Source organism: Nicotiana attenuata, chromosome 1, assembly GCF_001879085.1.
Source record: "Nicotiana attenuata strain UT chromosome 1, NIATTr2, whole genome shotgun sequence".
Lineage (NCBI taxonomy): Eukaryota > Viridiplantae > Streptophyta > Magnoliopsida > Solanales > Solanaceae > Nicotiana > Nicotiana attenuata.
In genome coordinates this window covers 3,362,294-3,379,795 of record NC_031989.1, presented here as the reverse complement: position 1 = coordinate 3,379,795, position 17,502 = coordinate 3,362,294, and the positions used below count along the sequence as shown (strand labels likewise).

The 17,502-nt window shown below is 36.2% G+C and overlaps 1 protein-coding gene across 1 annotated transcript; it reads right to left on the bottom strand.

Annotated features, from left to right (window-relative positions):
* LOC109224850 (protein SLOW GREEN 1, chloroplastic) lies at positions 1,130-7,503 on the bottom strand. Its single transcript, XM_019389445.1, has 4 exons — positions 6,661-7,503; positions 3,278-3,424; positions 2,361-2,441; positions 1,130-1,754 (listed from the first exon to the last, which is right to left on the bottom strand). Exons 1-4 carry the CDS (start codon positions 7,273-7,275, stop codon positions 1,569-1,571), a joined length of 1,029 nt encoding a protein of 342 aa, XP_019244990.1. The 5' UTR covers positions 7,276-7,503; the 3' UTR covers positions 1,130-1,568.

Genomic DNA, 17,502 nt, shown 5'->3' with positions numbered 1-17,502 from the left:
TTTTTTTTTTCAATTTACAAAACTAACCTTCTCTAACACTATAAGTACCCCCCTCCCTCTTCTTCATTTCAATACTCAATACTCATTTCTCAATCTAAATTTCTCTCAATCTTCAAGTCTCAATCTCAATTTTCAAGTTAAATCATGTCTCGTTCGGAAAGAGTGCGCTTATTTGTTTCGCAATACTATGAAGTGCTTGAAGAAAATGAAGAAGGCCAAATATTAAAGTGCAAGAACTGTGGAATAGTCTTAAATTTTCGTTCAGGGTGTACCACAGGCATTTTAAGGAGGCATATAAAGTATTGTGTTGAGGGTATTTATCCGCAAATTCGTCTTTAAGATTTTTCAACAATTTGTGTTATTTTAAAATTATTAGACGTATTTATGCTTCATGTTGTACTTTGTTATTAATTTATTATGCATGCCAATTTAGTTTTACTATTGATTTGTTATTTTACATTTTCGTCAAACACTTTAATAATTAGATTTCTATATTATATATACTACATATATTTATATAGCCATGCATAAGAGCAATTTATATATATACATACACATATGGTTTACAAGAAATTGCCTTAAATAAAAAAAATTTTAAAAAAAAAGCCCGAAAATAAAAAAAAGCCCGTTAGGCCCGCTAAGCCCACGAGCCCGGCCCATTTAGCCCAGGACCATATGGGCTTAGGCCCGTCACGGGCTGGTCCTACCCGTTGAGCCCGCGAAGCCCGGGACCGCTAAGCCCAGGCCCGTTTAGCCCATTTAGGCACGGGCCCGGCCCACCATACAGCCTTAATATATATATATATATATATATATATATATATATATATATATATATATATATATTCATGTTGTGAAGTGACCCTTGAGAAACCTTTGTTATAAATTGTGGCCTGTCAAGGTTTTCTGATTAATCTCATTTTTCTTTCTATCCTTAAAAAAATTACCTGCAGTTTGAAGTTTGTAGGGAACTGTATTTAAGATGAGCAATTTATATAATTTTTTTAAGAAACTATGCATTATATGTAACACCATGTCTGGTTATTTACAGAACAATTTTTGTATCTATGTATTTACGAATCTGTTGATCAGTTTTTCTAAAGAAGAAAAAAAAAAGAAGCCTAAAAGCTATACAAGAATGGATAAGCATATTTGAGAATGTAGATAACTCCAGCTTCCCTACAACAGACAAATTAAGAATTCTTTTACATTCAAAGCACAGTAAAACCTCAATCTCCATCTATTTTCTTAATATCACCAGAGCGGAGAGGCCCCAGAGTTTTGGCCTAGTAGTAAGAGCGCAGCATATGATATGATATGCGGTTTAGACGCATATCACCGAGTGGAGTGGATCCTTTATCCACCGAGTTTAGACATACTAGCTGACCCTCACGGATTTCTGGGTTATCAAAAACACTATACTAGACACAAAAATGTACTGCCCTATAATGTCTGTCTACATTAGCAATGGATTTTTTTCTATCACACCCTCTGATCACCCCTCCATACACCCTTAACCATCCAGTTATAATAGCCTAGCTGAAAATGTAAAAATTGGGCATGAATTTTCATGTCTTGTAAGAGAATTGAGTCTTGAACTCCTTTTCAAGTTGTTCCCTAGTTTCTGTCTTTGCAGCCAACACAACATCATCAAGGAAACCTCTCTGAGGAAATTCTTCGGGTACAAGACTTCGATATATCTCAAACTGCTCGTTAGCTTCTTTCTTCTTGTCCAACAAACTGTAGACTATTCCCTGCCACCAAGTCTCAAAAATGGTCAGATTCGACAATAAGTATAGCTGAGTCGCCTGGACTATAAACTCTAATATTTCCAAATTTTTTTCAGAAAATATGCATCACCACAGTAATCAGAATTAATTACAATCAATAGCAAATCTTGCTGCATATGCATGACACATGCTGCTTATTCCTTAACCATGCATCTATCTTTCCTCTCCGTGCACTAAACTTGCTTTGCCATATATTGCGGTCCATTTAATTAGTACTATTTTTTTGTTGCCTGAGACCATGCAGTGGCAATCTAATCCAGAGTACATCAAGCATTACATAAATAAAGTACATACTAAACAGCACCATATTCTTATTTTTCTCAATTTTTACCGATCTCATAACATATGACCCTCGTTATCAGTCTCTAACCTTGATGAAATTACAAGATCAATTATGAAAAGCTCTAAAGCATTACAGTGGTCCCACTTGAGTCAAGAAGGATGGCAAGTAACTATTTAGCAAAAAGTTTACGCTGATTAAGAGAGCTACAATTTGCTTATTCTTTATATATCCTTTTAGAAAGCTCACAATTCAAGAAGAATGCAGAGGAAAAATAGAACATAAATTACCTGGCACAGATAAGGCCTGAAGTCTCTTGGGTTCTCTTTAACAAGACGTTGAAACTTCTGTAAGGCCTCTTCTAATTGACCCTGCACGACACGAGCAAATGTAAGAGAGGAGTACTAGGCTGAACAATTTTCTATCCCCCTTTTTTTTGCCTATATAGGAGAGAACTAGCAATTGGTTCCTCTGACTATCAAAATATTGTGCATGAGACAAGTTGCAGGAAAACTCTCCCTTTCCAGTTTTCAACTAATGTTACCAAATAAGAGTAATTGGTGATATCACGATCTTCACTAGCAAAGGTAACCTCTTAACTTAGCAAAGATAACATAATTGTACAACCTATTACCTGCAAAGCAAGTTAATATAATTTTACAACCTATTACCTGCAAAGCAAGACCATCATGCAAGTGGCCACAGTTTCACTATTTACCCAACTCCGCCCTCTCTCTCTCTCTCTCTCTCTTCTAATCTAGTTATTAGTGTTAAACTCTAGGGATATCCAATGTTATTACTCCATTTGTCCCACTTCATCTGACACACTTTCGTTTTTAGTTTGTTCCAAAAAGAATGACACCTTGTTATATTTGGAAGCAATTTAACTTAAACTTCCCAATTTATCTTCAATGACATGGTTTTGTAGTCATAGAAATATTTATGGCATGTTTTAGACCACAAGTTTCAAAATCCTTTCTTTCTTTCTTAAGCTCCACGCATAGGCAAACATTGTCATATAAATTAGGACGGACGTAGTATTATAAATCAAACAAAGGGGGCATCTCTGTTATACTTTTATCAACTTAGGCACAAGATGTTCCTGTAGATAAACTACAAAAGATATAGAGCTGAGTATTCTTGTGATGTCACAGATAAAAGTCACTCTAAAGAAACCGAATTTGGCAGGTGTACTACAAGCCATTACCTTAACGACATGCATTTGTGCGACTAATATTTTTATGTTTCTCTCCTCATTGACTCTTTTTTCCCGACGAGCAACTTCTAGAGCGTCATTCAGCATCTCAAAAACAGCAGGACCTTCAAAGTTCTTGTGCATCACCATAGCTAAACCCTGGAACAATTCAATGCATAAATAAGGTCAATAAGCAAAACTTATAATCATTGACAAGGTTAAAAGAGTATGAATGCCGAGAGTTACACATAATGCGTACAACTTCTAAGAGAGGTCATGTGCCATCATGAATGGCAGGATGCTAAGTAATTCAAACTTTGAGAACATCACATTAATTATGATTGAAAAATGTTGACTGTGGTAGTAGTGTCCAAAAGCTCAAATACTTAAAATCAGACATCATGCGCATTCCATATATCTATTTAAGATAAATCTCATGACTTGATTGTCTAGCAATCTATGTCGCGGGGACTCTCCAAAATGTTGTTGCACCCGTGTCGGAACCTTCAAAATACATTATTTTTTAAGGATCCGATACGCACCAGGCAACATTTTTGGAGAGTTCGAGCAATATAGCTAGCAATATATTCCACCCTCCGTGACGGTGGAACCTTCTAATTCTCTACAAAATACTGTTACACGGCGTCTTCATGAGATTTCTTGGAAGGGTGACGTAATTTAAGCAACCGATATCCGTGCGGTTACGATCCGCCAACGGGGTCCCCTCCGTACGCTAGACTAAACTGTCAGTGCCGTATGGGAAAATCAATGTCAAAAACAATTGAAAGAACAGAAAAGAGAATGAGAATGAAAGAAAGCTTGATTGCATTAATGAAAGCTATTACAGAAAGGCAACACGGTGTCGGGGGGGGGGGGGGAGACACCATTACAGAGAATTGTTCCGGGCAACATAACTAGCAATACATTCCACCCTCCGTGACACGGGAACCTTCTAGTTCTCAACAAAATACTTTTAGTGGTGTCCGGACCAGCTTGCGCACACCTCGACTAATTCCACTAGATAACAGCTATATCCCACCAGCAACAAATACCAGGTAACTCTATCCACCAAGGCTTGGACAGATGAGAAGAAAACACCTAGTATTTTTGTCTGGGATTTGAGCTTGAGACCTCCTGATTCTCAACCCACTTCATAGACCACTAAGCCACACCCAAGGGTGTAGTTCTCAACAAAATACTACTTGCATCAAATTGCTTAGTGCCCTCACTTAACACAGATACATGCTTGATTCTGATTACATCCAATGTTCACCCCATATATGTTTATGTCTACACTCGATGCTTATTCTCCTCCTCCACGCTGCAAATTTGTAGCTATACTTTAAAGAATTGTTTCTTCATTCTGATGGGAGTGCTATTTTGAAAATAACGTATGAATGAAGTTCAAAATATTCGTGTCTCAGGTTGGCATTCGCTGCAAGTATAACTGGATATCCTACTTGAACACATAGTAAACTTTAAGTATCCAAGCTTAGACAACACCACAGATTGAATGACAAATGTAGAGCTCCTCTCCCCCAGATTTGTATTTTTACACCATTGGGTCAAAGCTTTCCTTATATGAAGCATCATAACATTCCTCATGCAAGTTTACAATTCAGAAATAAATATCATGAATTTCTAGAGTAACAAATTTTTTGCTATATCAGGTAATGCCACTAGTGTTCAGAACGTGGTTAACACCACCAGAAAGCGAACAGGCTTCTGAAGCAATCATTCTTGCTCATTCACATCTTTATCATTCTTCAGTTTAGCAATAACAAAGTCCGGGGAAAAAATCACATCAGTGGATCCAAATATTGCTGTTTCTACAGAAATAACCAGTCTAGGAAGGCGACCTGAAAAACTCAAGAGGAAAAGAGGATTTTTCTGCTACTGCATGATTTATCTATTCGAAAGCAGTTTCTTATACAATCTTCCTGAATTATCAGGCTTCAAATGCAGTTGCATATGACTTTCCCAAATATTAGATTAGTGAAAAATCTGCACTATTATTGAGTCAAGTAAGACTGTTTATGCCATGGCATCCAAGCCAACTACAGGATCCTTCTGTTTAGTCGTCACAGAATATCAATTAACAATGAGGCTCAATTACCGTCTGGATAACTGATAAAGAAAATGCATGCTGTATCCAACATCTATCGTGAGAGAGTAAAATTTCCACATAATTTAGATTCTAGAGTCCATGTTCGACCTTCAAACCATTACAAAATATCCAATTACTAACTTATCGACATTCTCCCTCGTAATGCAGAATTCAACAGTTTATCAAAACTTTATGAAATGATTGACCCAAAGATAAGTTCTATAAAGCGGTGGTTAGACCGGCCATGATGTATGGGGTTGACTGTTGGCCTGTTAAGAAGTCACATATCGAGAAGATGAAGGTAGCAGAAATGAGGATGTTGAGGTGGATGTGCGGGCATATAAGAAGATTAGGAATGATGATATTCGGAAGAAGGTGTGCGTGGCCCCTATTGATGACAAGATGCGGGAAGCGCGGCTCAGATGGTTCGGGCATGTTAAGAGGAGAAGCCCAGATGCGCCGGTAAGAAGGTGCGAACGGCTGGTTGTGGAGGGCACGAGAAGAGGTAGAGGGCGGCCTAAGAAGTATTGGGGGAGGTGATCGGGCAGGATATGGCGAGCCTTCAGATTTCCGAGGATATGGCACTTGATAGGAACATGTGGAGGTCGAGTATTAGGGTTGTAGGTTAGGAGGTAGTTGGGTCTTGCCTTATGTCATAACTTTGTGGGATTAGTTTGGTAGGGATACTATTTCGCTTTCGCTGTGTATCTTTCTTCTGGATTTCATGTTGTTCCTGTTTTTCCTATTTTCCTATTTTTCTTATTATTTCTGTGGTGTTACTGATTTTGTCTCCTTTTGTCTTTTTGTCCTCTTGACCGGAGGGTCTTTCGGAAACAGCCTCTCTACTCCTTCGGGGTAGGGGTAAGGTCTGCGTACACACTACCCTCCCCAAACCCCACTAGTGGGATTTCACTGGGTCGTTGTTGTTGTTGTTGTTGTTGTTGTTGTATGAAATGATTGACCCGACGGAGCTACATCCATCAAACCACCACACATAGCCAACAAACAATAAGGGGGAAAAACATATAGTGATCGTTAGGTCTACCATTTATATGTAATGCTAAATAACATGGCTCATTGCACAAAATTCATCAGCAGACAAGATATCATATATCAACTCTAGATTTTGACACTCAACAATGTTCTACAAGCAACCAATAACATCGTCTTGAATTACTCGAAATATAAAACAGATATTTCCTAATCCTCTTCAATTCAAACATGGTATCTAAGAGTTTTTTGACTACATCAAAATCGCAGTAAAACACGTAAGATTTAGGGAACATACATGCAAAGCTCTGAGCAAGAGAGGCCTCTGCTTCAAGATCTCCTTAAACAAACTTTTAGCCTTACTCAACTGCCCCATCATCTCATAGCAAAGAGCCTGCAAAAGCCTCCACTCCATTTCTCTAGGCTGGACTTCAATCAGTTTCTCCACATACTTCAAAGCCTCTTTAGTCTTCCCTTTCCTCATTTTCACATTAACAATAGTCTTCAAAGCCTCAATATCTCTCTCATTCTTCTCCAATAACTTCACATGCATCTCCTCTTCTTCATCATTATTCTCTTCTTGGGTCTCAAAAACACTACTTTCTTGAACTGGTCGTGACACTGACACTGCATTCTTGGCCCTTAAACCCATAAACAAGAATGACCCAACAAGTAAAATGACAATCTTTTCACAGAAAAACTTGGGAATTTCTTTCTGAGGTTTCCAAGAACAGGTTAAAATTGGTGAATTTCGGGGTTTGGAAGTTGCTTCGAGTTTGGGGCAAAGAGTGCTCTGGGTTTTGGGATTGTAAAGCAAAAGGGTTTTGAGGGGATTGTACGAAATGGAGTGGTGAACTAGTTTTATTGTTGAATGTAGGCAGAGTGGGATTTTGGTGGCAGATGAAGTTACCATTTTTAGCAAGTAAGAAAGATTGTAGTGGCGCGCACTGTAGAAGAAGAAGAAGATGAAGCAGATGCTTAGAAGAACAACCTCAAGAAAAGGGGAGGAGGATTATGTAAAAGTTCTTTTCATTCCTTCCTCAGTCGTCTAGCTCATACTTGAATTATTATCAAAAACCTCCAAAGGGTTTAAGAGGATAGAATAATTAGATGTTTGATACTTTTCTCCAATTATTATCAGTCTAACAGGCCATTGGCAAGTCTTGGGTATTTCCCAGTTAAATAGTCTAAGGCCCGTTTGTCATAAAAATTAAAAAAAAATCACTTCTCCGGAAAAAATTTACTTTTTTAGAAATCACTGTTTAGCTATAAAAATTTCGAATTTCACTTGAATTTGAATTTCGATCTTTTTTGAAAACTCCAAAATATGTTTTTTTTTTTAATTTTCACTTCAAATCACTCACAAAACTTCAAAAAACAGTTCCAAATTGTATTCACTCCAAAGTCCAAGCATAACTCTAATTTTCAAATACCATCTTCACTATAAAAAAAATGGGAATCTTACATAAATATCCTAATGAAATTCCAACTTATCAACCTCTAGCAATTAATTATAGACTTACCAAACTAGTCAAAACACATATAAAAATTAAAAACCCAAATAAATAAGGTTCATTCTCTCCGAGAATCACACGCAAAGATTTCCTTCTGTATTTGTAAGCGTGAACAACAATATTAGATAAAAAATGGAAAGAACATTTCATGGATAAGGTAGCAAACAAGGTGGTGATATGGCTGAAAATCATTGAAAACATATAGATGAGTCAATATAAATTTTGAGGAAGATTTGGGGTGATTTGGACTGATTTGATATCAAAATTCGTAGTTAAAATCGAGATCAAAAAAATCTTCTGTGAAACATGTATCAAACATGTATCACGCATGTATCACACAAACAGGTATACTTGAATATACATGTGATACATATTTGACACAAATATGATACATAAGTGGCACACAATGTGATACACATTTTTTTTTTATGGTTCATCTTCTAGTTCGAAATTTCAATTCAAACCAACCCAAAAGTCCGACAAATCATCCCAAAATTGAGATTCAAACTCCTTAAGATGCCAAATCTATTATAATAACATCCACTAAAAAATAAAGATTTGATCTTTTTTGGGCTATAAATAGCTAATTGACTAATATTGATAATATTTGCCTAATATTAGCAGTAATATTAAATGAATTGGCTAATTTTATAATAAGCTACTTATAAATGAACATAGCGTGTAGTTTTCCTTGAAAAAATCACTTTTTTCCTGAATTTCACAATTCTTATGTCCAAACGCCGACTAAGACTTTAGACGGAGAAGAGTTCCACTTTTGTCATTTTGTGTATAATTTTCCATTAAAATGTAATGATATTTGAATCATATTAAATTGGACTACACATTCATGTGTAACGAGAAATCTTAATTTGTCTAATTTCAAATTATATTCATCCACTAAGTATTGGCAAAATATGTGACCTCACGTCCAGAGGCAGATTCATGATTTAAACTCTATTATGAGTTTAACTTTTAAGATTTTTAGTATCGAACTCATTACATATATATTTTTAAAATATGCTTGTATCTATTACTTATTGATGTTAGATTTTTACACATAATATTTATGTTCCACATTGAAAGTTTTGGGTTCAGTCGAATCGCTTAGTTGATAATTTCAACGCTTTGTAGTATTTGCTAGTAATTAGTTAGAAATATAAATCTCAATCTTTATAATTTAAAAAATTGTTCAATCTTGTCTTCTTAGTGATATTAAACAGATACAGCTAAGCCTTAGTTCTCTGTGGGATTCGACTCCGGACTTTTAGACCGGATTATATTTGCAGCGATCGTTTATCCTTTTTAGGACTAGAGTTGGGCGTGATCAAATTTTGGGTCGTTGCCGGGGAACTAACGGTGTAGTTGTAGCTGCATATATTGCTAGGGTTCAAGTTTGAACTTTTATTTTGTTTTGTTTTGTTTTTTTTTTGTTTTTTTATAACTGTTGATTTGAGAAATATGACATCTTGGAATTATGGGGATTTAGGTGTAGATAATTCTACTATTGATGCTCATACATATTGTGAAGGAAACCACCCGTATCAAAATTATCAAAATATTCCCGAAAGCAATTTATGTGCGCCAACTCAATCTTATTTGTGGAATGTGTGTGGTGGAAAAAAATGGTCACTTTAATGGTTGTGTTTATATTTCTTATATCCCCCAACCCCTTACTATGATGGTTCTACCTTTTCTTGTGAAGTTAATAGGAACAAAGAACCTGGGGATGCAGACCTGAAGGAGATCAAAGATATGTTAAAGTGCCTTCTGAAACAAAATAATGAAAAACAATTGCGGATAGAAAGGCAAGAGGCAACTATTCGCAAGTTGGAGGCTCAATTGAGTCAAGTGGTTGGAGCTTTTAATGCTCAACAAGCCAATATTGATGATAGTAGCCAAGAAGAGCATGAATTTGAGGTGTTAATTGGGGAGGTCAGAGTAGAACATCAACAGCCTAGCCAACTACAATTTGAGGATGTCAATGTTGAAGAACTGAGACTAGAGTCAGCCAAGGACATTGAGGATACAAATTTTGTTGACTCTAGTATCATTGATGTTGAGGATGCTGAAAGTCCTGAAGTTCATGTGTGTGAGCGCATTGGTCCTCACTCCAAATATTTTTCTACATTGTGCTTGGATGACGATATGGAAATAGAGTCATCCGAGCCGATTGAGAAGTCAAGGAATGAGGAACAAGGTGCCTACATTCTGGAATTTTTCTTGCCAGAAAGACAGGACTACATACCTCATCTAAAAGCCAAAAAGTGTATAATAGTACAATGGTTGCTTGGGCCAATTAGATTTGTTCCTCCCTGGAGCATAGCCGGAAACTTGATGCCAAATTGGGGGTTCAATTCATAAGCTCGAGGTGGAGGCAAAAAGTGATTCGCGTCGTGCCGCGACGTTAAATCAAGCACTTGTTGGGAGGCAACCCAGCTTTATTGCTTTCTTTTATTTATTTATTTTTTTTAATGGTATTATTTTTGTAGTGTCAATTTTTTATTTTCTAGGAGCATGGAAAGCAAAGGTATTGGAAGGATGCAACAGCAAACCAAATGGTTGGAACTAAGTGTGAGGTACCCGCACGAAGGACCAAGCTTGGGAGAAGTCTGAGTACCCCATGAGCTGTTAGTGCTTCGGCCTTTGGCTTACCAGGGAGTCTCTTTCACCCTTTTATTAGTTATGGTGTGCATTGGGGATAATGCACAATTTTAAGTGTGGGGTGAGGAGATTAACTGGGTGACTTTCTATGTTATTTTAGCTGTGTTAGTTTAATTGAATACTTTTTTTTAAATAGAAAAGATTGGACTTTTCCCGACGATGGATCTATTAGGCAATTTTCTTGAGGGAATTAAGTCTAAAGAAAAAATAAAATAAAAAGATTTTAGGTAGTGTAATAATTCCCCCTTGGTTTTTCTTTGTCCCGCGGTTCTTTTCCAAGGGTTTTGTTTGAACCGGGTGTAGTTAGTTTTTTTTTGGGAGTAGGATCCATTGTGTTGTGTTTTGAATTGAAACAATATCTCTTGACTTTGTTATGCCTTGAGAATAGTGAGTACTTTGGTTGTGACGCTTAGGCTCAGTTTTTGACTCTTGTATAAGTACCTTAAATTTTATGATCTTAAATTTGCTTAACTGCTTTGACTAGAGTGTCTTGATGAAACCATTCCTGAGTGAGTTATGTGCCATGTGTGTGAAATTTGTTATATTCTGTGCATTGCATTTGATGCCTAGAACTTGCCATGTGTGTTTGCAAAGCGATATAGTAGTTTTGTTCAGTCTTGGAAGTGATATAGGCGTTTCTTTGTTGAGCCAGATATGTATATTTTACCCACCTAATTGTTATGTATCGTAGTTAACCCCTTTGAGCCTGTAATCTTGTTTCTTTGGTAACCACATTACAAGCCTTACCCATTTGTTTGATTAATTATCTATTTGAACCTTTTAACCTCTCATGAGCACTTGAATTATTATGAACTGTGTAAAAGTTAAAGTGTGGGGTGGTTGGTTTGGCTTTTTTTGAGTGGAACTAATGAAATAAGGAGAAAGGTGCACTATTTTAAAAAAGCAAGAGCCACATGAATTAAAAAAGGAAAAAAAAAGGTGTATTGTTGTGGGAAAAAAAATTCCTTGATAAGTGGTGACTCTTGATGTAATTGTACTTGTGCTTAAAGAAGTATGGGGTAAAATATATTATTGTGAAGGCGGAGTTTGGTTTGACATAAGTATGAGATTTGAATGTTAAAGTATATGTATTAAAGTGCTTAGGGAGGTGTAGTCACTCTTATATCTAAATGTATCCTACCCGTCCCGCAGCCTACATTACAACCAAATAAAGTTCTACTTGATCCTAGACTGAATGAGCTCGATTAGTAGAGTAATATACTACGGGCAAGCTTATGGTGCATCTTTTGTGGCATATGAATGTTATTTTTGAGAGTGAGTGAATTCTTTCTATCTTGAGTTCCTAAGTGTTCTTAAATTTTATTGTGTGGAACTACTCTCTTTTGTTGTGTGAGGGCACTTGATTTATGAAGGAAAGGTAATGTCAGTGATCTCTATGTTAGAGTAAATGGGTGAGTTGTGAATAATGATCTTGAGGTGAAGATGTTATGCTTTTGTGCTTAGTCTATTTTAAATACTCTTGGTGTGGTAAGTTAGGAGAATTGTTTAAAAAGGTCGTGTCTATAACAAAGTGTAGTTTGATTGCTCGAGGACGAGCAATGGGTTAAGTGTGGGATGTTGATGATAGGCTATAATTACGTATTTTAGTCGCTTATTACACTCAAATTTACTGCACTTTAGTTGAGTTTGCGTTTTAATCGTTAGTGTTTTGCACTAATTGTGTGTTTTATGCCTTGTAGGAGTGATTCCGAGCTATGTAGATGTTATGGAATGAATTCAAGTGATTTGGAGCTTTGAAGTCTGAGTAAAAGCCCAAGGAATTAAGCCGGGATCGTATTCGGGGATCAACAGATGATAGAGCAACAAAACGAAGAATCGAGTAGGCATATTGCGTACTGTCTAGTAAAATCCATATAACTTTTTTCTCAGAACTCCATTTGAGCTCCATAATATATGGTTGGAAAGCTAACTCAAAGGGCTATAACTTTCATGTTTCACATTTTTCCAAATTCCAAAGGAACAGGGTGAAAAACGCGGTCGAAATCGAGACCGCGGACTTGAGGCGGGCTGAGGCAGTACACTTGCCAAATACCGCGTCCGTACCGCGGTTGACCGCGGCCGCGGCCATCCGGACGTGAAAAATTGTCCTTTTTTGCGTAGGATAAGGTATAATAGTTTAGGTCTGAACCTACTTGGTATATATACATGGGAAAATGGTATTTTTGAGAGGTTGGACACACTTTTGACATAATTTAGACCTAAGGAGACTAAGGAGACCGGAGGAGACCAATTTTTGACACAGATTCGACCTAAGAAGGCAGAGACACAATAAGAGCAAGGCAGAGAATTCTTCAACGAGTTTTTCCTTCCTCTTCCTATTTTTCATTGTTGGTTATGACTTTTAGGATTGTAGTTTTACATACTATTATGAATAGCTAATTTGTTATCTAGGGTTTTGATGAAACCTTTTGTAGAATAAATTCTTGTTATGTTTTTATATAATTGAGCTGTTGGATTTCTCTACTTGTTCAACTACGTGTTTATTGTTGTTGATTGAATGGCCATCGATTGACTGTGCCTATTTATTATGTGTTGCTTGAGAAAGGATACATATTTAGGTGGTTGTTGAACAACGTCACTCCTAACGTATGTGAGAAATCAATACAGCGGGTTTAAAGGTAGGTTTAGAAATAACAAAGCCTTGACGTGGTCATAATGAGCGGTTAGATAAAGCCAACTAGTGTAGTTCGAAAGAATATGTCTAGTAAATTGTTGTAGTTGCTCGAGAGAGAATTACGGCATCTAAAGTGCTCACGATCAGTAGAGAATACATTGGCAAAATTGTAGGGAACATAGCTAGAAGGATTCCGACAATTGGGGAAATCATAGCTCTAGACCTCCTTAATTTAGTCTCAACCCTTTGTCTCGTTAGTTGATAATTTTACCGCTTTGTAGTATTTGCTAGTTAATTAGTTAGAAATATAAATCTCAATCTTTATAATTTAAAAAATTGTTCAATCTTGTCTTCTTAGTGATATTAAACAGATACAGCTAAGCCTTAGTTCTCTGTGGGATTCGACTCCGGGCTTTTAGACCGGATTATATTTGCAGCGACCGCTTATCGTTTTTAGGACTAGAGTTGGGCGTGATCAGACCTCCATGATTATATTTCTTTTATAACAAAGTTGTTACTTTTATTCGAATAAAATAATACTTTTCATAATTTATTAAGTACTTATTTTATTTGATTCACGATGCTTTCATTGTAAACTTAAGAATATAGGTAAACTATAGACCAAACACCTCTGATTCGCTAGGACTAGAAACTTCTCATATTCTACCAAACTAGATCATCTTTTTATTTTAAGACGTAATGAGAGGAATTAAAGCTTTAATCATGAATTTGTGATAAATTCATTAAAAGAAATAAAAGAATAAGGTCAAGTGTTGACTTTAAATTGATGAATTGTAAATGTCTTTATTAGTCTTTTAGAGGGTTCAAAACCTGTGTTTATTTTTTCTCAAAATAGAAAAAGCATTAATTAGTTCAAAAATGTACATGTTACGTGTAATATGCAAAAAATTGATGTCATCTATTTGTAATACTAACTGTTTTTTTTTTTTTTTTGTAAATTATTAAGGGTAAAGCTAAAAAGGTTTACTATTAGATAATAAAAACCAGTTGCGTGAAAGTAGGACAATTCTTTTAAAAGTAACATACTTTATTTCAAAAAAAGTGTAGAGAAAGAGCAAAAACTCATATTGCCTAGTAACGTTTTAAAGACAACGAAATTGGGTGGGCCACTCGTCATTCTCTTCTAACGTTCCTCTTAAACCCTAGTACAAGAACGTAGCAAAGCAGACAGAAACAGAACAATCCTACTAAAAGATACTACAACAGTTGAGCTTGAAGAAAAGCAAAAGAAACGATGGGGGGAGAGTGTAAACTACATTAGAACCTTAATAGAGAATGGGGTTAAAAATCGTCACCCTTCTATGTTTGTTCTTCGCGGGGACAAGCCCAGTGACCAGGCACTTTTCTTTCCTCTTTTATATTTGTATAAATTTTGTGAAAATTTTAAACCTTTTTCTTCTAATTCTTCACCTTTTTTAGTTGTTGTTGTTGTTGGGTTTTGTTATTATTTGTTATTAATAACAAAAGAGGTGTGAATGGAAAATGGTGGGAAAAAAATGGAGGGAAGTGAAATTTTGAATTAGTTCACATTACTAATGTATTTTGTCCTTCATTGGTAGAAGGAAAGATATAAAGAAGCTCATCTTTTAGCTCTTTAAGAGCTAAGAAGAAGGCAAGTCTCGCGCTGCAGTCGTCGCTCGGCTACGAAATTGGAATTTGGATTTGGAATTGAATTTGGATTTGGTCAAAGATCGATTGATTGATTAATCTTTTTGGACAAAATTCTTTTCAAATATTTAATTAATTAATTAAACTAATTAAAGAAAATTCAATCCGGAATAACCCATGACCCGGTCCGGTCCGGTCCGGTGAGTTTTCTTTCCCGGATTATTTTTAATCCGTTTTATTTTTTCCCGCAATATTTGCAACAGCTATGGCTGTTCTGAAAGGTAGCAAACCTTTTCAGAAACAGTACCAAATTGGCTATGAATATTCCTTCAAATCCCAGAATATTTACTTACGAAATTTTCTGATTATCTTCTTCTTCTTCTGCACAAAAATTCCAGTGTGTTTTACAGCCTTCGAGTGGTTCGCTGTTCATCTGCATTTTTGGTACCGATACGCTGGTGAGTTAAATCGTTCTATCCTGGGAGGATATATTCCAGAACCTCGGGTACTTGAGGGGAATAATTTCCTTAAGGACACATTGCGTATTCAGTGGACTCGATTTGTTCCTATACTATTTTTCAGAATTTATTTTGAAGTTACTATACTGTTTTCAGAAGTAATTTTGACGTTCTAGTTCTACTAACTTTCTATTTCTGTTTTTTTCCAGAAAGTTTATTATTTTGTTAATTTTACAGCAATACAGATTTCGGTAACAATCTTAAGGAAATTATTTTTATTATATTTTGTATTCTGTTTGTGGAGATTAACCTTTGTGGTTTTCTACTCCGTCTGAATTTTACTATTCTAATTTGAAGATATAAAAACTTCATCAGAATATTGAATTCACAAAACGATTTGAAGACATAAAAACTTCTTCGTTTTCTGTGTAACAGTATATAAAAACTTCAGTTTTTACGTATTGTTTACTGATTATAGTATTGTTTACTATTCTGGATTTGCCATTAATTAAACTCTTCTGTTGTTGACAGTGAGAAATGGCAATTGATAACGGAAATTCTTCTACGACTGTTGCTGCAACGACGATAGCCTCGTCAAGCCACAATGCTGTTCCTTCGGTCGAGAAATCGGAGAAATTTTCTGGAGCTAACTTCAAAGGATGGAAGCAAAGGGTGTTCTTCTGGCCTACCACACTTGGTATGCAGAAATTCACTAGTGAAGAGCCTCCAGTGCTAGCTGCAGACATGCCGGACAATAAGAAGTTCATGATTGTTGAGGCATGGAAGCAGGCAGGTTTTCTTTGCAATGGCTATATCTTAAGCGCTTTAGAGGATGACTTGTACAATGTGTACAGTGCGATGAATACTTCGAAAGAATTATGGGACGCACTTGAGAAGAAGTACAAGACGGAAGATGCATGCTTGAAGAAGTTCGTGGTTGCCAAGTTTCTAGACTATAAAATGATAGACGACAAAACTATGGGAATCCAAGTTCAGGAGCTTCAACTTATTTTTCACGACCTTATTGCTGAAGGTATGATCGTGAATGAAGCATTTCAAGTGGATGCAATGATTGAAAAATTGCCTCCTTCGTGGAGAGATTTCAAGAACTATCTTAAGCACAAGCGCAAAGAAATGAAGTTGGAGGATCTTGTGATACGTCTAAAGATTGAGGAAGACAACAAAATAGCCGAGAAGAAGTCTCGTGGAAATTCAACGATCATGGGAGCTAATATCGTTGAGGAGACTGCTCCAAAAAGCAAGAAGAGGAAGAGGTCATCTGGACAGACTAAGGAGCAGAACAAAAAGAAATTCAAGGGCAACTGCTACAATTGTGGAAAAGATGGTCACAAAAGCCCTTATTGTCGTCTCCCGAAAAAGGATAAAAAGAAGGGACAAGCCAACATAGTGGAGAAGAATGATGACATTGATGATCTTTGTGCAATGCTTTCGGAATGCAACCTAGTTGGAAATCCGAAGGAGTGGTGGATTGACTTTGGATCCACTCGACATGTTTGTGCTGTCAAAGAAGCATTTGCGACTTACTATACTGCTGGTCCCGAAGAAGAGATTTCCATGGGAAATAATGCAACAGCCAAAATTGAAGGTTATGGGAAGATATTCCTGAAGATGACTTCCGGTAAGGTGTTAACGCTCAACGATGTTCTTCATGTTCCTACTATTAGGAAGAATTTAGTTTCTACTTCTTTACTTGTGAAGAATGGATTCAAATGTGTATTTGTTTCTGATAAAGTTGTTGTAAGCAAGAATGAAATGTATGTTGGAAAAGACTACCTCACGGAGGGCCTTTTCAAACTCAATGTAATGGTTGTTGACAGTATGAATAAAATGTCAGCTTCTTCTTATTTATTGGAGTCAAATGATTTATGACATATTCGTTTAGGACATGTAAATTATAAAACCTTGCGAAAGTTAATTAATTTAGAAGTATTGCCTAAATTCAAGTGTAATAAATCGAAATATCAAATATGCGTTGAATCTAAGTTTGTCAAACATCCTTAAAAGTCTGTTGAAAGGATTTCAAATCCTTTAGACTTAATTCATACTGACATTTGCGATATGAAGTCGACACCATCTCGAGGTGGGAAAAGGTATTGTATTACTTTTATTGGCGATTGCACTCGATATTGTTATGTTTATTTGCTTAATAGTAAAGATGAAACAATTGAAGCATTTAAGCAATACAAGAATGAAGTAGAGAATCAATTGAATAAAAAGATCAG

Excerpts from the sequence above, each read along its gene's own strand:
- LOC109224850 (XM_019389445.1), bottom strand. The coding sequence starts at position 7,275 with ATGGTAACTTCATCTGCCACCAAAATCCCACTCTGCCTACATTCAACA. Across the intron at positions 3,425-6,660 it reads TCTTGCTCAGAGCTTTGCAT|GGTTTAGCTATGGTGATGCA; the intron begins GTATGTTCCCTA and ends GAATTGTTCCAG. Across the intron at positions 1,755-2,360 it reads TCAGGCCTTATCTGTGCCAG|GGAATAGTCTACAGTTTGTT; the intron begins GTAATTTATGTT and ends ACTTGGTGGCAG.